General features: G+C 40.2%; 2 protein-coding genes and 1 pseudogene across 3 annotated transcripts; 2 read left to right on the top strand and 1 right to left on the bottom strand.

The window, feature by feature from the left end:
• The first annotated feature begins 979 nt into the window (after nucleotides 1–979).
• Nucleotides 980–11,138, top strand: SNRPB2 (small nuclear ribonucleoprotein polypeptide B2). The gene is made up of 7 exons (XM_079783742.1): nucleotides 980–1,024; nucleotides 2,694–2,783; nucleotides 3,173–3,345; nucleotides 7,605–7,745; nucleotides 8,533–8,583; nucleotides 10,223–10,311; nucleotides 10,784–11,138. Exons 2-7 carry the CDS (start codon nucleotides 2,720–2,722, stop codon nucleotides 10,941–10,943), a joined length of 678 nt encoding a protein of 225 aa, XP_079639868.1. The 5' UTR covers nucleotides 980–1,024; nucleotides 2,694–2,719; the 3' UTR covers nucleotides 10,944–11,138.
• A 2,702-nt stretch (nucleotides 11,139–13,840) lies between these two features.
• On the bottom strand, nucleotides 13,841–17,929 carry LOC307107444 (bromodomain-containing protein 7-like; annotated as a pseudogene). The gene is made up of 2 exons: nucleotides 17,885–17,929; nucleotides 13,841–15,647 (listed from the first exon to the last, which is right to left on the bottom strand). The product of its transcript is annotated as a bromodomain-containing protein 7-like (transcript).
• Nucleotides 17,930–20,878: 2,949 nt separating this feature from the next.
• Nucleotides 20,879–23,365, top strand: OTOR (otoraplin; the record flags this gene model as incomplete). The annotated part of the gene is made up of 4 exons (XM_079784637.1): nucleotides 20,879–20,993; nucleotides 21,363–21,502; nucleotides 22,426–22,536; nucleotides 23,342–23,365. The coding sequence occupies 4 exons, from the start codon at nucleotides 20,879–20,881 to the stop codon at nucleotides 23,363–23,365; spliced, it is 390 nt and encodes a 129-aa protein (XP_079640763.1).
• Nucleotides 23,366–23,935: the final 570 nt, after the last annotated feature.

Raw genomic sequence — 23,935 nt, 5'->3', positions numbered from 1 at the left:
ATTTACAAATAACATTTATGGACCATTTCTTTTGTGTCTAGTCACTTTATATTGAGTGCATTTAATCCTCACAATAACTCTAGAAGGAAGTTACTATTTTGATCCCTAATTTACATATGAGAAAGTTGAGGCTTTTAAGGGAATAACAAGATTAGATTCCCCTGGGCTCATAACAAACATTTCAGATGATGCTTTACATATATTTGACGAATGGATGAATGGGTATGTGGCCTTTTTGGAATTCCCGTTCAGCTTGGCCTAAACACCAACAACTTGTATTGCCCTAGAACAATCTAGGCATTTTGTGGGGAGATGGGAAGGTGGGAAGGATGAATAAAAAAAATTTTATGAGTTTTGAGTGAGTTTAGGCTGATGACCTTACAGGTGTTTGGTTATTAGTCAAGTGTGGTTGTCTCATAAGGTGAGAGAGCTGGACAGAGACACCAACTCCCTCCATGTTGGGGCCTCAAGCTCAGGTGTCCCTGGGATTCAAGTCCATCAGTAGTGTTGGAGAGTTCCTGCAGAATCCCAGGAACCGGAGGAGACTTGTGGGGGTACTGGCTGTCCTGAATGTGATGTTAAACCGGGGGCAGCCAGAGCCCAGAGAAGGGCGAATCTAGGGCGCCTGCCCTGGCAGTGGGCCTGGGCGGCTGCACCTGGAAAACTGTACAGGATTTGGAAAGATGGACGGTACCTTTGCGTGGGTTAAAGCCGCGTAAAGTCGTGGTGGGGGAAATGAATCACTGAGCTCCCCTTTCCTCTCACTCTATGGCCCCAAGATTTGTTCCATCCACACGGTTCCCACAAAGCTTCTTCCCCTTCATTCCCCACTACCCACATTTTCTTCCCGCCCGCAGGGCGCGCATGCGCAGAGAGATTCCAGGCGCAGCCGCGGGGCATCGATCGATTCGGTGCTCGGCTTCTCCACTGATCTGCGCTCCATTGAGGCTCCTGGTACAGTTACTTCCGGTTTCTGGCTCCGTTTCCGGCTTTTGGTTGTTTCGGGACGCCGGGCCGGTCTCAGGTGAGTTTGAATGTGTTCTGTCCCGCTGTTTCGGTCCTCCAGGCCGCAGGTTGCCCCTCGGCCCAGCGCTCCCTTGTGGGAGCTGCGAGTGGACGGGTTGGCGCGGTGGAGCTGGATGCACCGGACCTGGGGTTCGCGGAAGGCTAGGCCAGCGGGCGGGGGAGGAATGGAGGCTGCCGTGCAGCTCCGGCGAGGCCTCGCATCTTCAGAGCGTCCTTTGGAGCCAAACGTGTTGGGTCCGGGACCACTTCCTTGGGCTTCGGTCCGGGGCCTTGGGCGAGTGTGTCGGGAGAGGAGGGAGGCCCCGCGTACGAAGTGAAGGGTAATTATTGTCCCTTTGCTTGCGTGCACTTACAGCTCGCTCTGAGCTTTCGTGTAGCTTCCAGAGGCCCCTTTTCGGGTTGAGAGGCTTCCCCGGGTGTCCCCGCAGCCGTCCAGGCTACCATCAAACCTACCCCGAGCCTCCCCTCTGATCTCTCCGTCTTCAGTTTGACCTCCTGATCATTTCCCTCCCCTATTGGCGACCTCAACCGTCCAGGTTTCAGGTGAGGGGTGCGGCAATTCTCTGAGAAGCCTCCCTTTTAACGTATTGCCCGCACAAGTACAGTCCCTAATCCTTAGGCCCTTTCCTTGCCAGTCGTCCTGTGCTGTTCACAGACAGTGGGTGAAGCTATGTATTTGCAAAGTTAAAGAATATGTGGGACAGCCTAGGAAGTAAAGCAAGGTCAGAAATTGCAACTCAAAACAATGTGAAAAATGAAATATTGAGGTGAGTGTGAAAGAAGAGTGCAGAGACAAGGGCAGATTTCCAGGCCTGCTGCTGATTAGCTGCGGGACCTTAGGCAAGTCCCTTAATTAACCTTTAATAACAACTGCTTTAAGCGCTTACTGCCCAGGCAAGAGCTGTGCTGGGACTTTCTCTCATTTAGTCTGCTGAATTCTACCGGCTAAACGCTGTTAACCACCATCCCCATTTTACAGATGGGGACCGGGGAGATTAAGGAACTTGCCCCAGTCAAGCAACTAGTAAGAAGCACAGACTGGGTTTGAATTCAGATCTGGCAGATACTAGAATCTGAGCTCGTAAGCATCATGCAGTACTGCTCTCTCACAGCTCCATTCCTTTAATTGACTCGAGATAACGGTGGAGTTAGGACAGTAAGTGGTGATGTGTATAAATTAGTAACAGATATGGAAGTGCTATGTAAGTGTACACATGAAGTAGTTCTTGGCAAACTTCATTAATGTTCTAAATGATTTTACCCGGCTGTACATTTGCTAATTTCTTTTTCACTTTTCTTCAAATCTCAGGTTTTAAATAATTTAAAAAGACAAGTTGTTTTATTGGGCAGATGGAAAAACATTATCACTTGGTTATAAGTGGAAGATAAGTATAAAAATAAATTTATTGAATAAAGTAATGTTAAAAAACGTACTAGGTACTAGTGCTCCATCAAGCATCAAGCATTATTCTCCTTTTGTTTAAAAAAAAGAGAGCTAGTAAGAGTTGGAGAGCTTTAAAGACTATACTGCCAAGCTGATATTTTCTGGCATTAGGGAATGAAAGAGAACTGAAAAGTTAGTAACACTTGTGTTGTGTCCTAATGTCACACCAAGAGTATGAGTTAAGTCTTCCCTGTTTATAACAGAATATTTACTGTCTCTTCAGGCTATTTGGACGGTTTAACCCAAAAGATGGATATCAGACCAAATCATACAATTTATATCAACAATATGAATGACAAAATTAAAAAAGAAGGTGAGTTTGCTTTAAAAAGATTTGTGTATAGCCAAAATGTGCTTAATTACTACTGTCTTAAAAGTTGTACTGCTTCAAAACTTCTCATTTAGTTATCTTTCTCAGTGCTCAAAATTTTGGTTTATCACTATTTGGGTAAGAATTTTAAGGCTTAAAAATAAAAATAGGTAAGGGCTGAAAAATGTGTTGAATCTGTTTTCACTCATAGATAAAATGATTTTAAATAACTTTTTAAATCAGAGAGCTAAATAGTTTGATGTTATTAAAATGTATAACTGTATAAATGAATACATGAATAGTCAGGAAGCTCTTAATTCAGTGTCGTTTTATGAAGAACTTTGTCATTGTTTCATTCACAAATAAGTTGTTTCCCCTCTAATTTTACACAGAATTGAAGAGATCCCTGTATGCCCTGTTTTCTCAGTTTGGCCATGTTGTAGATATTGTAGCTTTAAAGACCATGAAAATGAGGGGGCAAGCCTTTGTTATATTTAAAGAATTGGGCTCATCCACAAATGCCTTGAGACAGTTACAAGGATTTCCATTTTATGGTAAACCAATGGTAAGTTGATTTCAGTATTTTGGCTTTAATCTCTACTTATGGTATAGTAGATATGTAAATATACACTTGAAACTATAGCTGTTGCTTTTTACTTTTAACTGTGTTAGAGGGAGTGTGGGTTTGTTTTATTTATCTTTATAGAAACAGTGTTAGAGTTTATAATTCTTAATTTATGAGAGTTCATATGGACAAAAACAAAATAGCTTGAGATGCAGAATATTTTTTAAAATAATGGCTGTATAGGCAACATTTTTATTTCAAAATAATTAGAAATTAATAGTAAATTAGAAGATTAAAAGGAAACCTCTATTTATAAACTTACAAAAACCATGGGTCAAACTGGAAATCTAATCTGTTAGATTTAGAAAGTTTCAAAAAACGCCATAGTAAAATTCTACATATCAAAAGCTATGCAGTCTAGATAAAGCAATAATCTAAGGAAAATTCAGACTTAGATTAATAGGTGTTATTCATAAATGAAAATGAAATAATTATGCATGGAAAATTTTGAGCTCAGCAGTGACATAAGGAGATTCATATAGCTGCTGGATAAAGATTGGATTGTAGGAAGGCCAGAAGGAAAGTAGTGAACTCAATTAGGAGACCCTTGGTGTAAGTCAGAGATGATAGAGGATTGGATCAGGATGGAGACAGAGTGTAAAGCAGGGGTTCTACTTGTGTGAGTGAGTACACAATACCTGGATTCCAAAGTGATTTTCTTCTGGAACTGAACTATGATGGGAAGGCCCAGCATTTAAAGGACCCTGGTCCTCATTCTGGTTCTGCCATTAACTAGTTTTGTGCCTGTTTTCAGTTTCACCACCAGTAAAATGTAAGCAGTTTGGATACTTGTTGGTTTAATTCAGAGTTCAGCAAAAAAGTCTATAAATACCAGATAATAAATATTTTAGGTTTTGTGGGCCACATACGGTTTCTGTTGCATATTATGTGTGTGTGTGGAGGGGGGGCGGAGGGGGGGCGGATATCAGCCCTTTAAAATTGTAATAAAATAAAAAGTCTTAAAGTCCTTTATTTATAGGCCATACAAAAACAGGTCAAGGACTGGAGTAGACCTGCAGTCTGTAGTGCAGACCACTGACTTAATCTCTTTTGTTTTATTTTACCATCTGGCACAGAAAGTTTAGTTGCTTATCTAGGTTATACTTAATATAACCTGTGACAGCATCAGGACTTGAAAGCTAATCTCCTGACCCTCGGTATTGGGATTATTCTTTTCCTGAACTAGAAGTCAGCATATTAGCAATAAAGGGTCAGGTAGTAGATACTTTTTTAGGCTTTATAAGCCAGCTGATCTCTGTTGCAACTACTTACCTATCTTTATAGCAGGAAAAGTAGCCCTAGGTGGATGCAAATGAATGGGTGTGAGTTTGTTCCCTGAAGACCTAATTTACAAAATCAGGCAGTGTTGGCTGTGCTCAGTAGTTTGTGGATCTATACCACACTGATTAATTGAAGAATGAGACTTTTGTCTGTTACTAGAGCACATTTTCTTCTCATCCTCTATCCAACTTCCCTTTTCCCATCACTTCCCACCTGGTTGGGCACAGTTTGTGTGGAAAGGCCCATCTGTGAAAACTGGGATTGTGTCTACATATCCTAAGTTTTCAGTAAATTGGCACTTTCTGAAACTAGCTTATCTAGTAGTATGAAGGACTAGCATAATTGAGATCTCAGCTGGCAGGAGCATAGACTGGGTTTTAGCTTAGATCTAAAGTTACATTGATATGAAGGGGCAGTTTTTCCTACCGGGGGGTTTGGGGCTGCTTTGCTGAGGAGATGACAAGTTTGCATGTTCCTATTACTCAGATCCCGGAAAGCTGGAAATTATTTGCTCTAGTTGGTACTACTTCACCTTGTCAACTAATTAGTTTAAAATCAATGGGAGAAGTCCATAGACTGATCTTATATAAAAGGTATTTTAGGATTTCCAATCTCTGCCTTCAAGAAGGTAGCACATAGCTGCTGAATTTGCAGCGTCCTGGGAGAGGAAGAAGAACATTCTTCGAGCCATCTTGTTTGTACTTATTGAGGTGGTTATAGTTGCTCTAAGTTTTAACTCCAACATACCAATCAGAAAGTGAGCAAAATTTGCTATAACTTAGAACTCAGAGGAAAATTATTCTCTGTGATTCAAGGACATTTGATCATTTAATGCCAAAAATACCTCAATAAAGTAGATTCACCCTAAAGGGCTTCTGTGGTGAAACCTTTGGTTTAAACGTAAATCTTGCCTCTTCTCGAAGCTGCGGGTGGGCTTTTACCCTTTATCCATATTTAGTTTCGACCAGGGTTTTTCAACACTGTCACTTTGACATTTTGAACTGAATAATTTTGTTGTTGTTGTGGAGGTCTGTCTTGTTCATTGTAGAGTGTTTGACAGCACCTTAGCCCACTACATGCCAGTTTCATGACAACCAGCAGTGTCTCCAGTTAACATTGCCAGCTATCTCCTGGTGGGCAAAATCACCTCTGGCTGAAAACTACTGTTCTAGACCAGCCAGCTAAAAATGATGGCTGAGATCAGAGATTGTCACAGGTGATTGCCAAAAAGACAGACACCAGAGATCTGCTCAGGTCAGGGAGAAGGTGGAAGACCCAGGGAAGGGGATTGGGAGGGAACCCTTGGAATTAAGTTGTCAGTTCATCTAACTCTCAGCCTGCCTTTGGTCAAATGATGATGCCTGAGACTAGCAGCATTGCTTGCAGGGATAAGTACACTTAGAGCTACTCTAGCACAGCAGCCCAGACCAGCCAGAGAATGCCTAGTGGTAGGCCTGGTCCCCTCCCGTTTCCCCAGTACATTCATCTCTAGATGAAGTGAACGAAAAGAAAAAGAATTGCTCTTGGTTTTGACAGATTTGTTGTTTTCAAACCCACACTACTTTAAAATGTCACTTGTTCCTTGCATACTGATAGTGAATTCTTGTTGTATAAGACAGTTTTGAACAGTAATTTGTTATATATCGTGTTTTTTTGTTTTAATTTTTTTAAATCTTCACCTGAGGATATATTTTTATTGATTTTAGAGAGAGAGAAATGGAAGGAGGGAGGGAGGGACGGAGGGAGGGAGGGAGGGAGGGAGGGAGGGAGGGAGGGAGGGAGGGAGGGACAAACATCAATTGGTTACCTCCCTTATGCACCCCAACCATGGATTGAACCCAAAACCCAGATATGTGCCCAGACGTGGAATGAAACCATAACCTTTTGGTGTAGGAGGATGCTCCAACCAACTGAGCCACCCATCCAGGGCTCTGGTGTGTTTTGATTGTTGTGCTTTGATATGCTCAGAGATAGAGTTTCAGCTCTTATGGCTCCAGGGAAGAAATGTTTCCTTGAAGCGGTGGTTGCGGTTTTGTACACTGTAGTTAGCAGTTTAACTCATAGCAAACGTTTCGGGATAGTTAATTTTATTGACTTCAGCTCTGTGATAATGCTTTAGGCCAGGGCCTAAAAACTACTCAAAGTGTGGCACCCATGCCAGTAGTATCACCCACACCTACTGCATTGGAATCTGCACTTCTACAAACTCTTCCGGTAATTGGAATGCACATTCTAGTTTATGAAATGCTGTCCTAGTCCGATGTTTTTCAACGCTGGCCTGTTGTCTTACTTGTGCATACTGTTCCTGCTGGCTGTGGCCTAGTAAGAATGAGCCAGTGGCCTTGGTTGCACAAGTTGTGATGCCACCCTTTGGTTCCCTTTCAAAGCATTTTAAGTTCAAGTTGATGCTACTATTATTTTATTTAAGAATAATAGAGCAAATTGAGAAGAAATTCATTCCCAATTTTTGATGCTTTAACTTTGGAAGTAACAAATTCCAAATGACACATTTCACAGCTAACTGACACATATCACAGCTAACTGACACACATTGACCCTTCTACTGAGAGTCCCTGCTAAGGGATAGGCAACTTTCTCTATTCTAATGCAGTTTTCTCTATTCTTTTATTAAATAGAGAGAGGCAGTGGTACAACTGTTTCACAGTCATGTTTTTCTCATAGGAAAATCTATGGCTTTTCTTCTAATAAGCACAGTTGAATCTAACTTTGTGTAAGTTTTGAATCATAGGCCACAACTTATTTTTATTTGGCACTCAGTACATTTGACAGATTTCCTTATGGATGGGCTTAAAGTTATCTTGTAGTGTATTTGGATAATGAAATTTGAAATGTTAATGACTAATGTAAATAACCTTGAGCATAATGAAAAGTAACTTGTTTTCAAATAATTAAAACAGCGAATCCAGTATGCAAAAACAGATTCAGATATAATATCTAAAATGCGTGGCACGTTTGCTGACAAAGAAAAGAAAAAAGAAAAGAAGAAAGCCAAAACTGTGGAACAGACAGCGCTGACTGCTAACAAGAAGCCTGGTCTGGTAAGATGGACAAAAGTTCTTTATTTCCTGGTGTTAAATTTTGATAGGGATGTCTTTGAGGTGCGTGCATGCACATGTGTGTATATGTGTTTAAAAGGTGGATTTTTAAGAAGCTGGACTGGTTGAGTTCTAAAGTTCCAATATTAATGTTTAGATAAATTAAAAGATAACATTTACATGTGCAGATTTATGTTTGACAGTTTTATTTGAATTTGTACGACAGTTCATCATTCACAGAATATATTAATATCTATTGACTTATTTCTCAAGTTCCGCTGCCTAAAAATGGTAGATATTATCTTTAATCATGAGTACTCCACTCAAACCTGCTTTCTTTGAACAATTCAGGAATTCAAATTTTAATTTAAAATAGTAGATAAAAGTAAAATTATCATCCAAAAGTAATTATTTTTAGATTAAAAGTGATTAGAAATCAGTTTCATAAAGTATAATGCTTGACTTTTGTCTAATTTTTTTTAAAAAAAGCTAAGAAAAACTGTTCCCTTGTTTTTTCTCTTGTATATTTCTTCATAACTTTAAGGCATAGAAATTAAATTTTATGACATAGTATTTAAAATTTAGGGTTAGAACTTTCAAAAATACTTGACAAGCCAAATACATGAATGTTTGAGTCAGAGCTAAGATGTAAATTCTTAAAGTAAAATTAAGTGGCATAAGAAATCTGTTTAAATTAATATTATTTTTATGTAGTGATTACAAATATAAACACATGCTGCTTTTTTTAGAGGGATTGAAATTTTTAACTGTTTCTCTTTCTTTTGTTTAGGGAGCACCAAATTCAGTTAACACCCAAGGAAATGCAACGCCAAATCCTCAGGTAGTGCTTTAAAATAAAACTTTATATAAAGCAATAACAACAACATACAACAACCTGCATGTCTCCAAAAATTAAAAATAATTCCATCTGTAAGATATTACATTAAATTAATAGCCCTTCAATGTAGAAACTCACTCGCTTAATCTCCTTTAGGAGGAAGAAAACCAAGATGACTTTACTAGTATTCCTCACTTTGGCTAATGAATCAGTGAGGAAATCAAAATGTCAGATTTTGAACTGTGAGGGCCGGGAGCAAACATTCCGTAGCCAAGGGCTGTACAGACACATGGCTTGAGGAAACTGGCCAGGTGATGGGCTCGTTTCTATTCTAGGTGGCTGAATTGCTAAACCGGCTTTTCTAACAGACTTACACAAAGTTGTTTCCTTTTTACCCTTGCTCTTTCTTCCTCGGCACAAATATATTGAAGTCTCCTTATATAGATATCTTACAGACTCTTCCAGGTCTCCTTGCTAAAGGCCTCAGAGAGGAAGCCTCCAATATGTACTCATGGTTTCCTTCTTGTCTCCTAGGTTGCTGGGGTCTGACAACATTCTTTTTTAAAAAGTTATATTTTGTTTTTATTGTTGACATTATTACAGATGCCCCCCATTTTCCACCCTTATTCCCTCTGTCCCCAGATCCCGCCCTCCCATCCCTTTGGCCCTCACCACATTGTTGTCTGTGTCCATGGCTGTGTGTATATGTTCTTTGGCTATTCTCTTCACCTTCTTTCATCCCATTCACCCCACCCACCTCCCCTCTGACAGCTCTCAGTCTCTACCATGTATCTTTAATTTAGAGAATTCCTTATATCACTGAGGTTTTGCTGCTTTGATTTTAAGTTATTTGCATTTTCTTGTATTGTCTACTTTCCTTCTTTGAACTCTTATAACAATTATAGTCTAGTTTACAAATGCCAGCACTGAAATCTCTAAGCCTTAAATTGTTCACTTAAGTTATTCTTTCCACTTTATCTTTTTCCCCCCATAAAATTAGCCTGAGAGGAAAGCTTTTTCTTATATATAGGATGATCTCCCTATAGATCCTTATTTACCTGAGGATGGGGTATCAAATAGTTTAATATCTAATAGCAGGGCTTGTTTCTACTTACTTGTGGATAACTAGACAACATGTATATCTCATTTACTTGCAAAAAACATTAGAAATCACCAAATAGTGGTTCTCAATTTTCTTAAATGCTGGGAGGTAGTAAGCAGTAATGCAGAGAATTGAATATCACTGTTCTTTCTTGGGTAACAAGCTGAAGGAGGGTGATATTGCCACCTTCTCTAGTTTTGTTCGCATCTGTCAGTTATGTAACCCAGATGACAAAATCCTCCGTTTTGACAAAATTTAAATGCTGGTTTAAATATTTTTAAATACTTAAAACTAATAAGATTTATGATTTGCCAAATTTGTGTTAAGTGATTTGAATGTCTGCTTAGTTACTGTTAGGTTTATATTTATTCCTCTGGTCTTGGTTTTCAGCTATAGTGTTTGATGTATGCAGTATGGTTTCATAATCCCTAATAAACTATACAGTGTAGCTCTCTTGAGTTTATATTTTATGTAAGAGCCAAATGGTTTACAATATTTTTCATACTTATAAGCTAACTTTGCCTTTTTTCTTTTTAATAGGTCCCTGATTACCCTCCAAACTATATTTTATTCCTTAATAATTTACCAGAAGAGACTAATGAGATGATGTTATCCATGCTGTTTAATCAGTAAGTTTTATTATTAAAAAGTCTGTGTTCCAAGAGCCTTCTGATCGGACAAATAGCACTTTCATGGGTTGAATCCATTTGTGTACCATACAGCAGTAATTTCTTACAAGTTCGTTGATTTGATTTGGGATTAACCATGAATTAAAGTTAGTTTGCAAATTTAGCAAATAAAGACATGAATTGCCACTGATGTTTGAATTACGAATTCTGATTGATGAGTAAAACGGAAAACAAAGCTTTGATATAGTGACAAGAATATAATTAGCTTATATTATTCCTGCAATTCTTCTGGTGTTAATTATATTTTAAATATAATATTATTAATTATCTTTATCCTACTCCGGATTTTTGGTAGGAAATAGTACTTTTCAGGAAGTTGCTTAAGTTTAAACACAGAATAAACATTTATGTATGTATTTACATATATATAAATACAGTAATTTACATATATATAAATTGTTTTTCTTCATAGGTTCCCTGGTTTCAAAGAAGTACGTTTGGTACCTGGGAGGCATGACATTGCATTTGTTGAATTTGAAAATGATGGACAGGCTGGAGCTGCCAGGGATGCTTTACAAGGATTTAAGATCACACCATCTCATGCCATGAAGATCACCTATGCCAAGAAATAACATTTGGGAGAGTTGTCTTTAAAGGACTTGGTGTTATTTATAGTGTTTGTTTTCATAACAGTTGGTCAGGCCATTTTAATAGTTGGGGCTGGAGGAAATGCAAGTAAAATTTTTGTGTAGGTTTTTAAAAATTAGTGAACTATGAAATGTGAAGGCCTTAATTTTGTACAATAAAGTTTTATACATAATACTTCATTTATTTGCCCACTGTCCTATTGTCAAATACTTGTGCTAAGTCTAGAGCACATGTTAAGGTAAATAAAACTGCAAGGGGATGTTTTTCTGGTATTATTTTGGCGCAGCTAATGAGAAACAGTAAACCGTTTTAGTAAAAGCAAAGGAGAATTAGATCAAGTCCTTGATTAGATTTTCTGTAATGTTATTTTGTATTTGTATGAACTGGGCAGGAGCTAAATTTGATCTTCATATTCTTCAAATGAGCATAGTATTTTGCTAGTAGTAGGCATTTCACAAATCTTTTTGTTCAAACAGTGTTGAATAAAGGCCATTTAGGAGTAACTACTTACTGTTTTCTGGGAAGACAGACAGCAAAAAAAAAATGCTGTCTGTAAACTACATTTTGGGCTCTTACCCTCTTGAGGCAGGACTGTTCCTAAGGAACACCTGTGTGGTTAATGTTGAAGCTCTATTGAAAGACCTCAAGGTAAACATTTTGCAATCTACAATCTTTTTGAGAAAAATAAGCTGACTTACAAAAGGTTGCCAATCCTAATCTTGCTATGTTTTTGTAAGTCTTAAATACCAATGTTCAAATCTCTTCAACGCTTATGTTCTTTAGATTTAATTTATATCGAAGGCCATTGATAAGGCTCCTGCTTGTAAAACCATGGGTATCTAAAGAAGTGGACAGTTTTTTCATGGATAGTACATATTAAAGTGACTTTTTAAAAAAATGTATTTTTAATCCTCGCATGAGGAGCGGAGAGGGGGAAAGAAAGAGAAACATCTATATGAGAGAGAAACAGATCGCTTACCTCCTGTACACCCCAACCAGGGATCAAACCCGCACCCTAGGTATGTGCTCTGACTGGGAACTGACTCTCCAACCAACTGAGCCACACCAGCCAGGGCTAAAGTGATATTCATCATTTTTTCATACTCCTGTTTTAATATTTCCTTGAACAAAACTTCTCCTTACCACTTGGAATTTTTATTGTATATTTATGGACAGACATTTAGATTTATGTAGATTACCATATCACTCTTGTCCATGTATATGGAGTAAAAAGGAAAATAATTTGTTTTCCTAAAACTTTGCCACATTCAGAGTCTGACTCATGAATAGCATCTTTAACCTAGTTGTCAAGTTTATGTACTTGTATAAAATTTTACAGTGAATTACTAGAAAAAGGGCCATGCTCTTCAATGTTACAGCAATGCTAGTTGCTAATTACATTTTCTAACTGCTTACGCTCAGTAGATGTTCTTAACTTGTCTCAGAACAGAAAACATTTCACAGACTGGCCCTCCTTGAGTGGCTGGATGAGGAGGTAGAAAGATGTGGTGTGACTAGTGGTGTGAGGAAGAGTCGGGGGGAATTGGAGAAGGGGTTTTTGTAGGCCTTTTAAGGATTTGTTTATACTCTGTGAAATGGGAGAACTATTGGATGGTTTTTTAAATTGAGTTATTTACATACAATAAAATTCACCCATTTTAGTGTTCAAATTGGAGTTTTGGCAATCATGTACAGCTGTGTAATTATAAGATGTAGAGTATTCCATCACCCTTCAAAGCTCCCTGTGTAGTCAGTCTTTCCCCCAACCCCCGATAACCACTGACCAGCTTTCTGTTACTATAGTTGTGCCCTGTGTAGAATGCTTTTGAGGTTCATCTCTTTTGTATGTACCAGCAGTTTGTTTTGTCAGTGGATGGGCGTTTGGATTCATTTTGAAGTGAATGAAGTGGCTATGGGCATTCACTTAGTTTATGTGGACCTTTGATATGTTTTATTAGAACGGTGGTCGCCAACCGGTGATCCGTGAGGTTCGAAAGGTTGGTGACTGCTGGTTTAAGGAAACGTTTGGAGCAGCAGTTGCCAACCGGTGGTCCGCAGACCACTGGTGGTCCGTGAGGTCCAAAAGGTTGGCGACTGCTATATTAGGAGATTTTGAGTAGATGAGTGACATCTGATTTACTTTTGGAAGCTTTTTATTTTGGTATAATTTCCAATAGATATGAAAGTGACAGAAATAGTACACAGAGCTCTCATAAATGTTTCTGAACCATTTGAAAGTGCATTGACCTGATTCCTCATTATTCTTTAAATACTTGAATGTGTATTTCCCACATAACAAATAGGATCAGCAAAATCAGGAAATAACAATCCAATATTATCCAACCTAATTCAAATGTTGCTGATATCTCAATAATGGCTCAAGAAACGAATTCAGGTTCATGTGATGCAGGTAGTTGTCATTTCTCTTTAGTCTCCTGTCGCGTCTTAACCCTGTCCTTACCTTTCACGATCTTTTTTTTTTTTCCTAGGCCAGGTTCAGCTTTATTACGTAACAGAGCCCAGTATCTGGAACATTAAAACTAATTGTTCCAGACTGGAATCTCAGAAGGAAAGTGGAGGTGGGTGGGAAGAGATCCAAGAACTTGTATGCTATATGCATAACTCATGGACATAGACAATAGGGTGGTAAAGGGCTGGGGACGGGGGCAGGCTAAAAGGGACCAATGGGGGGAAAAGGGGACATTAAATACTTTAAAAAATAAAGATTTGATTTAAAAAAGAAAAAAATTTTAAACACTCTAATTGTTCCAAAGTTTAATTAAGAACACAATTTATAATATATTCAATAGCTTCTGAAAAGCATTTCTAAATTAAGAATCAAGAAATATGTCCATAATATATAATAAAATACGAGTTAGCATCAAATCCCATCAGGCCCACACTCAGCAACATCAGTCTTTTTGCTTTCTTCAAAATCCGTTATACCCACTGGGCTGTGTTGCACGATGGGGTAGGGGATGGAAATGCCCATTGCTTTCCAAACTCCGTACATGCTGACGACATTACCTGGAGTTACTTGCTGTGCAAGTTCTTTAAGGTTATTGGTCACTGCTCAGTGAGATACATTTCTCTGCATGGGAGACAGATCATGTTGGGAGTGGGTCTGGTGCTCAGGCGCTTGTTTTGGGCTCCCTGGAGCTCACTGAGCAATTTGGTTTTCACATCGTTTCCTCTGGAACACCAGCTTCTTCAGTCAAAAAATGTTCACTGGAGCGCCAAAGTTTGCTACTGCTTCGAGTGCTGACTCCTGGAGTCCACCCTCTGGGCTGGCTCTATTGCTGTAATCTCTATTTCTTTGGCTGTGTCGAGCGTCCTAGTGTGGCCTTCACCTTCAGGTAATAACGTCTCCAACTTCTGCAGCGTTCTAGAATGTCCTCCTTTTGTTAAAATATCCAATAAAGTATCTGCCATGACATATAGATAATCTTGACATGTGGCCAAAAACTTGTCTTTGCTGAAATCTTGGGAGAGATCTAGTCTTTCCCTTAGGTTGACTAGATCAAATCAGAATTGTCCCTGCTGATATTGGCAAATGTGGAGTCATGGTGTGGTGCATAAGAACTGTAGGGCCTGCAATTCAAGTATAACACCAGAGTTACTTTGTTCCTTTAATCTCCTTTGAACCCCTGCAGAGTATTCCGCCTGGAGCTTTCCAGGGGTCATGTCCTGTCTCCAGGGGCAGTAGCCACGTTAGCCACCTTCTCCTACAATGGGATCCACAGGGTGAAGTCCCAGCATTGTTCCATCTGGTTTTCTTCTTTCAAATTCACACTTGACTATTAATAAGCTACCAGGTCAACTTCCCTCCTGCTCTCTCTTTCTAAATGATTGCTCTTAACTTTACCTTCAAGCACATTTTTGTCTTTCTTTTTGTTTTCCTCTTTGGGATTCAAAGGCTTGTGTTCCCATCTTGCCTGAGTCCTCCCTTTTGGTGGCCAGCAGCTGCCATCCTCCCCTCTCTGTGGGGTGTCCGTTCGGTCTTCCTGCTTTCGACTCTTCTGCAAATCTGCCATGAAGTCTGTGCTCTGCGTCAGGCTCTGAATTCTCTCCTGGCTAAGAATGTTCACTCCTGAGTGCAATAGCTTCGTTGCAGCTTTATAATAAGTGGTCTCTGGTTTGATGTAAATCATAGCATCAGTACACATAAGCTTGAAGTTATCCTTCAGTTCTGTAGACTGGTAGTCATTGTTCTTGGTCTTTTCTCTCATGGTACTAAAATCTATTGGGTGGTTAATGATCATGAAGTAGCTGGGAGCAATAAAGTCAGTCACAGGAACTGAAAAGAAAGCACTTGGGTCTTTTATTTGCAACTGTCTCAGCAGTTGATTCAAAGAGGTGTGTGTTCTACTTGTTTGGCTAAGGAGCTTGAGAGGCTTCTCAGGAGGCAAGTCTAATCCTGCAGGGGCCTGGCCCTGAAGGTCTTTTCCTGCCTCATTCTCCACATGATCCCGATCTGGCTTCTTTTTATCCTCTTTCACACGCATCTGTGTTTTCTCCCTTGGGCTTGCTTCTCGTCTTTCTCTTTTTCTGAGTTCTGCCCTTGTGTTTGTCATGATCCTTCTTGTCTCATAGAGGGTTGAGTCGTGCCCCGAGCTGCAGGTGGAGAGCTTGTTGACATCTTTCCCTCCTACTTGGAGGACCAGCTTCAAGGGCTTCTCTGCATGTTCCTAGTAGAAGCAGGTGTTTGTTTTGTAAGACCTGTGCTTCTTGCCCATGTCCGACCAGAACCATGGTGCCTGCCCCTCAAGCCAGACCCAGGCCCTGCAGCACCGCATCTGATCAGGGCCAGGTGAGGAAGGGCCAAAGTGGGGTCTGAGAGAGAGCTCCATACCCTCCAACTCAGCCTGAGCCCCTCATGATTTTAATTTTATAGAGAAGATCTATTCTAGCCCTCCCCCTTATTTGTAACTTTCCACCAGTCTCATTAACCTCAATGCATTTACTGACTTGCTTAACCTCCCTGTATGTAATCAAACTTTAGAAAGCAAGGCTTCAAGAGGGAGGGAAGGGAAGGAAAAAGGAGCTAATTATTCTTTGAAGAAGATGTGATCAAACTAGGTTTTTTCGGACCTTCTTTACCCATCTACGGGAGTGGGAGTGTCTAGGAGTATTTGGAGGGAACAGTGTTGCTATCTATCTAATATAGTGGTTCTCAATTTTGAATTTGACTTTTGACTTTGGCTGCTGCCAGGAACCAATTCCAACATGTCATAATTACAAGAGTTTCATCAAAATGTTGGTGAAGCTTGGACTCAACAAGGGCTGAGCCACATATGTAGTTTACCTGTTGTAACGGCTAAACGGCACTTCCCCCAAACCTGAACAGGATTGTTTGCTGCCAGACAGCTCAGGCCTTCTTAATGTACATATTATTGCCTCTTGTTATCCAAACACCTGAACAGCTGTAGGCTATTCCCCAAACTGACAATGTTTCTGTAAACCCTACCCTTTGAAGCCCTACCCTTTGAAGTGTATTATATCCACCTTGCTTTAGGACAAATTGTGTTAATAAATAGCATGGGGTCCTGAGTCAAGGGGTAGTCTTTAGCTCCTTTAGCTAAAGCTCCTCTGACCCCCAATGCCTTTCAAAATTATCTTTCGTCTATGGACTCTTTCTTAATCTATGCATCAGCTCCTTTCTCCAGATTGCTGAAACCCCTTGTAATGCTGGGACAAGAACCCTTGCTGGCTGCATATTAGAATCATCTGGGAAGCATTTTCAAACATTTTCTAATCCATACTCCATATCAGTTAAATCCAGGGTGAAACCCATTCATCAATCATTTTTAAGCTCCTGGGTGGTTCCAGTGTAAGTCAAGGTTAAGAAATAACTAACAAAGTAGATTTCTAACATACCTTACAAGTATGTTATAATGATTAAATCATTCTTTCAAATTGTGTTTTTCAAAGTCTATATAAATACAAGGTAGTATAAAAGTGAAAATTTGTGAAAGGCTCACATCTCCATTTTAAACTTTAAGGCTTGAAGTATTTTCTGTTTGGGTATTTAATAAGCATTTTGTCTTTGGAAAATGTATCCAGCAAAGACCTACTGAAGAATCTGGAGCTCTGGCTAAAACATTTTTCTTTATTTAATTTGCCCTTTAGCAATTCTTCTCAAGCTTTAATGTTCATATGAACCCTTTGCATATCTTGTCATAATGTAGATTCAGATTTAGGAGGTCTGGGGTGAGGTAAGAGAGACTATTTCTATAAAGTGATGTCAAAGTTGCTTGTCTGCGGACCATGCTTTGGTGGCCAGACCACTGAGTCTCTGCCCTAATAATTTAGTCAGTGAATACTAATTTTGGAAGAATGAGCCTCTTTTTAAATATGATAAAACCTAGGGACTTTCACCAGGAAAAAAAAATGGACATGTGCATGTATATACCTAAGCATACTATTTCAGGGGACTCGTGCATCTATTCAATGAATACCTATTTATGAGAACTAAGTATTTTTGAGTGCTAATTATAGAGTGGTGAGCAAGATAGACAAGATCTCCACCTCACGGAGCTTTCATTGTAGCATTGGGGGACAAAACACCACCAAGTAAATAAAAAAGGCATGCCACATGCGATCAATGTGACCGGGCAGCTTGTCATGGTCCCATGATGGAGAGATCGGTTGGAGTGCAGGAAGTGGTCTGGTAAACTGGTCTGTCTGTGGAGACATCTCGGCCAGAGACCTGAATGTCACTCACTGGAGGGAAAGCATCCCAGGCAATAAACTCAGAGGTCTGAAGTGGAAATGAGCTCAGCATTTTCAAAAGACAGAGAGCAGCTGGTATGGAAGGCACAGAGCAAGTGAGGGAGAGTGACAGGAGGTGACTTCAGAAGGGCAGAGGCCAGATCACTCAGAGCCTTGCAGGTTGTGACAAGGAGGTGGCTTCCACCCCACTCACTTGCCCAAGCCTATTTCTAGACCCTAAGGGAGCCACAGTCTCCATTTTACGAACTCCAGAGGGAGATGCTCATTTAGGAAAAAATGTCCTATGGGGATTAAAGACTCAGAGAATACATCTGAAAATACAGAGGAAGGAGGTAAGCAAGCTCAGGACAGAGCCATTTTCTGGACCCCCAGATGAGCAGTGTCTCGAGCATGGCTGCCTGGCACAACTGCTTGCTGAATTATTGCAAGCTGAAGTTGCTATTTGCAAGCAACATTTTATAGAGGCCTCTCTCTAGTCATCACCATGTCTCTGCCCACTTCAGAATGCTAAGGCATCCCAGGCCTGCCCACGATACACTCAGAAGGCTTGTCATCTCTTTACTTCTTCACCTTCAAATGCCCAATAGGGGCTTTGTATTTGTTGAGCTGTGAGAGCTTGGATGTGGCTTTATTCAACATGTCTCTCTGCTTTGGGGAGCCTATATACAGTGTGGCAATCTGACTTTGCACAGTCTCCATTTCTTCAAGTGACTCAAAAGGCAATTGTCTTTGAACTCTCCTATGCTGAGGCTTTGGCTTGAGACTGTAAACAGTCTGTAAAACAGCTGCCCCATCAGGATTAAGAAGATATAATACTTCACTTTTCCCAGAGATCCTCTTAGATCCCTAAATTAGAGGAAGGAAAATGGACTAGCATTCTGGTTTCTATTTCATTCTTTTCTTGAAGTGAATCTGAAAATAAAGAATTCAAAATCCCACTTCTAGTTTGAGAGCAGACGTATGGAAACAGCACTGAACCACAATCCTGCTAGGCAGTCTTTAGACTGTGTAGTTAAGAAGGCTGCCCTGGCCTTTACTGGGCCTCAGTTTCCTCATCTATAATGAAGAAATTTAATTAAACAAGCTTCTAAACCAGGGGCCGCTGTATGAAAGATCCTCCCCTGAAAATCACACTGCCCCCCTATCCACACACAAACAAAACAAGGAAACTTTACTACACACACACACACCCCAATCTGAACTGGCCCGCGGGCCACTTGCGGGTGTTTTTGCCGTTTTGTTTTTTTACTTCAAAATAAGATATGTGCAGTGTGCATAGGAATTTGTTCATAGTTTTTTTTTAAACTATAGTCCAGCCCTCCAACGGTCTGAGGGACAGTGAACTGGCCCCCTGTTTAAAAAGTTTGAGGACCCCTGGACTAGAGACTCTTTTATTCACTTCTATGTCTCTAGTGTCTACAACAGTGCCTGGCACAAGGTAGGCACTTAGTAAATTGGATAAATAGATGGAGCCAGGTATTATGCTTCAACTGTGGTGGCTTCCAGCTGTGCCACACTTTCCATGGAAAAGATGCCCGGGAGCAGGGAAGGGGTGGGAGTGGTAACACAAACCTCTAGCTTTGCTCCCTTCTTTAGGGTCCATAATCCTTAAACATTTTGAAACTAACTTTCAAAAGTCTCAGATAAAGTAGGTGGAGAAAAGATTGTTCCATTTTTCCAACCCACCCATCTCTTCCTTTTCCCATTAGTAGGGTCTGAATGTGACTCATGTGCTACAATCCATGTCCGTCCCAAGACAGACACAATTTCTAAGAATCCTATTATGAACTAGAGGCCCGGTGCATGAAATTCGTGAGGGGGGGGGGGAGGAGGGAAGGGTGTCTCTCAGCCCAGCCTGCACCCTCTCCAATCTGGGACCCCTCAAGGGATGTCCGACTCACAATCCAGGACTGCTGTCTCCCAACTTCTCGCCTGCCTGTCTTCCTAATTGCCCCAACCGCTTCTGCCTGCCAACCTGATCACCCCCTAACAAATCCCCTGCCAGCCTGATTGATGTCTAACTGCTCCCCTGCCAGCCTGTTTGCCCCCAACTTCCCTCCTCTGCCAGCCTGGTCACCCCTAACTGCCCTCTCCTGCAGGCTTGATCGCCCCCAACTACCCTCCTTTGCAGGTCTGGTCCCTCCCAACTGCCCTCCCCTGCTGGCCATCTTGTGTCCACATGGGGGAAGGATCTTTGACCACATAGGGGCAGCCATCTTGTGTGTTGGAGTGATGGTCAATCTGCATATTACTCTTTTATTAGATAGGATAGAGGCCTGGTGCATGGGTGGGGCCAGCTGGTTTGCCCTAAAGGGTGTCCCGGATCAGGGTGGGGGTTCCCTTGGGGCATGGGGCAGCCTGGGAAAGGGGCCTGTGGTGGTTTGCAGGCCGGCCACTCCCCCCAGCGACCCAAGCAGAGGCCCTGGTATGTGGGGTTTATTTACCTTCTACAATTGAAACTTTGTAGCCTTAAGCGGAGGCCTGGGCGGGCCACGGCAGGCGGAAAGCTTGGCTTCCTCCATCACTGGGGAAACCCAAGCCTCCCTCCTGCTCTCTCCATGGCCACAGCCATCTTGGTTGGGTTAATTTGCATACTTGTTCCTGATTGGCTGGTGGGCATGGCTTGTGGGTGTAGCAGAGTGGTAGTTAATTTGCATATTACTCTTTTATTATATAGGATGACTTCTAAACTCCAGCATCCTTTTGTTTACCTATTATATAAACCCAGATAGTCAATTGGATTTGTTTAAATCAAAATCCTTTGGATCAAAGATGTAGCTCTCACATTTTCAACAGATTCCTACAGTTAGCACATTTTTGCTCAGAGGTTGAAAGAATATGAGAATTGAACTAAATTTTTTTTAAAAGATTTAAAATTCTCCAACTTTTTCCAACAATGCCCTGCTGATGCAGTAAACCACAACCAAAGTGGCTTTAACAATGATGGACCAGTTGGAAATCATTTGTGTATATATATATAAAAAAAAAGACATAGAACTTGAGTCTCTTTGGAAAATCAGATGCTAAGTAGCCCCTGGAGCCCAGTAGCTGTTATGAAAGCAGAGGCACCATCCCATTGGCCGGGGGGATTTACCCAGATGTCTGGCTTTCACATAAAAGACAGGAACCACTGAAGTCAGTTTCCACTTCCACTCAAAGGGCGATAGCATAAGCAGCAAAGAAGGCAATGGCAAGATTATTGTTACTTTTCCTTCCAGGTCTTGTGGCCGTAGGCACCGTGCATGGAATATTTATGGACAAACTTGCTTCCAAGAAGCTCTGTGCAGATGAAGAGTGTGTCTGTAAGGACTTTTTAAATGCCTTTTATTATATTGTTATTAAATAATTGAAAAACTATCCACTAACAGCACAAAATCTGATTGTTCTTTGAAGTGAATCTTCTTGAAGTGTATGTTTGATTGGCATTGTTTTATCCTGGTCTGTATCTCTAGAGAGTTAACCATAGAAAATGTGCGTGGCTAAGATTCTGTTGGATGCAGCTTTAATGCTTTGTATTTCTTACTCCCTTTGAACTGACCAGAAGCTGTGAATGGGGAGGTATTAGTCACTCTGATCTCCTAGTTTTCTGATGTGCTCTGCCTTTTTGCTGTTTTAAAATTTTGGAGCCAAAAAGGTAGTCATTCAATGTTTTGTTTCGTTTTTCCTTTCAGATACTATTTCTCTGGCCAGAGCTCAAGAAGATTACAGTGCCCCAGACTGTAGATTCATTAATGTTAAAAAAGGGCAGCAGATATATGTTTACTCAAAGCTGGTAAAAGAAAATGAAGCTGGAGAATTTTGGGCTGGCAGTGTAAGATGAGATTTTTGAAAATATACACACATCTTGACATATGTTGCTCTTAATTTTTTTCTCTATTACCTATCTTCAATGCATTTTACATGTTTAAAACTGGCTGTTAAGAACAATGTAGAGATTGTAGATGCAAGTACAAAAATTCATGTATATTTGTTTTTATGGTATTTTGAAGAAACAATGACAATTTTATAACAGAACCAAATGCAGGCTTATGTGATGTTTTTGCAAGAAAAACTAGTCAGATACATGGGAACTTGAGCCTCCCAAAGAGTCTGAAACTTATTAAAAGTTACTTGGATTAGCCAAGTAAAGGTATGTATGTTAGCAATCGGTCTATGTTTCAATATTTTTAAGGAAACTTTAGCCCCCTCTTTAATTCCAAAGAATCTGCTTTTTTTTTTTTTTTTTTGCTTTTTTTTTAGTTAAATGTGTAATATGGGCCCTGGGGATGGGTAAAGCAGGACTGATTTACTGTCCTCATCGGTAGTGCCACAGATAGATTCTCAGGTAATGAAGAATTAAATCTTAAATTCACTCAAGTATCTGTTCATTTAAATTTTTAAAAACTGAGAAATGCAAGTCCTTTAACATAAAAGTTTACTTTTAAAAATTTACTGACTTTATTTATTTATAATTCCAAAATAATTTCAGGCAGCTCACAAGATTGCAGAAAATAAAGGAATCACTAAAGTAGTGAGACCAGTAAGAGACTGGGCCACAGAAGAATAGATACACAACTTCTGTGGGTTGACTTAATTCTAAAAGTGAACTTAAAATTTAAGTCTGAGCCCCCAGAATCCAGAGTGAAATGCAAGGCATTGGCAGTTATGTCATCCTCACTAACAGCAAAGGGAATGCCTGAGGGTTTCTGGAGACTCTCATCTGCTTTCCCCTGACTAGTCCGTTTCTGGACACAGGTGTATGGTGATGACCATGAGGACGAGATGGGAATGGTGGGTTATTTTCCCAGAAACTTGGTGGAGGAGCAACACGTGTACCAGGAAGCCACTAAGGAAGTCCCGACCACCGTAAGTGTCTCAGAGGTGGCCAGAGAAAGACTCAGTTCTTGGCATAATGCAGGCTGGTGTTTAACATGCATCATGTAACTCACAACATATATGGAGCAAAGCCCCAGGTTCCCATGGTGACTTCTGAGACAGAGAGGTTTGGGAGAGTATCCATACCTACTATCAAGGTTGAAAGAGTATTGAACTTTCTCCATTGACCTCCCCCTCCCCTTTTGTTTTAGTTGAAAGTAATTCATGTCACAAAGAAAGAAACCAAAATAGTATCATCTGACTCTTACTGATGGTCACATATTTATTTGCTAAAGACTTGGGCTGGGGAAAAAATATATCACCTGTATTTAATAAAATCAATACATTCTGGGAAAATCTTTGAATACCTTATTTTTGTGGTAGATAGATTCCACTTATGTATGAAAAAATAAATTACACTCTTTCCAATGCCCTGGGGTCTTGTAAAGCCAGGACAGAAATAAAAGATCCCCTTAGAGCTACTTTGTAAGGTGGTTATTTTGAAGCCAAATAATTTCAAAACATTGCCCAACCTAACCAAATGGGACTCATTTGTCATCACCTGTTAGCATTGAACTTGAATGTGTCAAATAACCATTCATTAAAAGTGCATTTGAGAACCTTCATTTTAAGTAATTTTACTTTAAAGTGATAATTATGTCATAATCTTTGGGTTTCAACCTTTACTTATTTTAAGTCCAAATTAACCTTTGATTATGTACGATTTTAAATAAAGAATCTACATCTGTTTTCTGGCCCCACCTCTCAGTTCATTCTCTTTTTCCTTTTGTTTCAGGATATTGACTTTTTCTGCGAGTAAGAAATTAGACAAATCTGCAAATAGAAAGAAAACATCAAAATTAAGGAAAAAAAGCAAACAAACAAGAAACTCCAAATTCTGTGTCCCTTACTTGGGACTTTGGTTTCCAGGTTTTGTTACCTTACAGGAGGATTAGGGTTTGGGGCCAGAGGTGGCAGAAAAGGAAGGGCTTCAACTCAGTCTCATTTTCTATTGGCTTGGTTTCAGCGCGAGTGGGTGATTGAAAGCAGAGGATTACTTGTCAGCCTTCTCTTACAGGGGGGTGCATAGAGAAGATGGTTCATCCGTAGCTACTTCTAAAATAGTAATTCCTTCCCGCTCTCTGGCTCCTTGTATAAACCTGGTAGATCACACAGGTCTTCCCTTTGGACATGCTGTTTTCTTCCTACGTGACTTTCTGGAAAATTGGAATGTTATAATTTACTCAAAGGCACTGTATCATCAGGGAATACTCCAGGGTTGTTGTTACCTTTAATCTTTGATTGATGGCTTTGGGATGTGAAGTTGTTGGGGGGAGGGAGCTATTTGGATTCTTGATGTTCGAGCTATGCTTTTAAATTTATCTTTTTT

This window comes from Cnephaeus nilssonii (genome assembly GCF_951640355.1).
Source record: "Cnephaeus nilssonii genome assembly, chromosome: 11".
Taxonomy (NCBI): domain Eukaryota; kingdom Metazoa; phylum Chordata; class Mammalia; order Chiroptera; family Vespertilionidae; genus Cnephaeus; species Cnephaeus nilssonii.
Note: the sequence above shows the minus strand (reverse complement) of the source record. Positions and strands in the feature narration are given on the sequence as shown.

Bases quoted from the DNA above. Each gene is read 5' to 3' on its own strand.
- SNRPB2 (XM_079783742.1), top strand. From the start codon at position 2,720: ATGGATATCAGACCAAATCATACAATTTATATCAACAATATGAATGAC. The intron at 2,784-3,172 runs GTGAGTTTGCTT...AATTTTACACAG, and splicing joins TGACAAAATTAAAAAAGAAG to AATTGAAGAGATCCCTGTAT. The intron at 8,584-10,222 runs GTAGTGCTTTAA...TCTTTTTAATAG, and splicing joins ATGCAACGCCAAATCCTCAG to GTCCCTGATTACCCTCCAAA.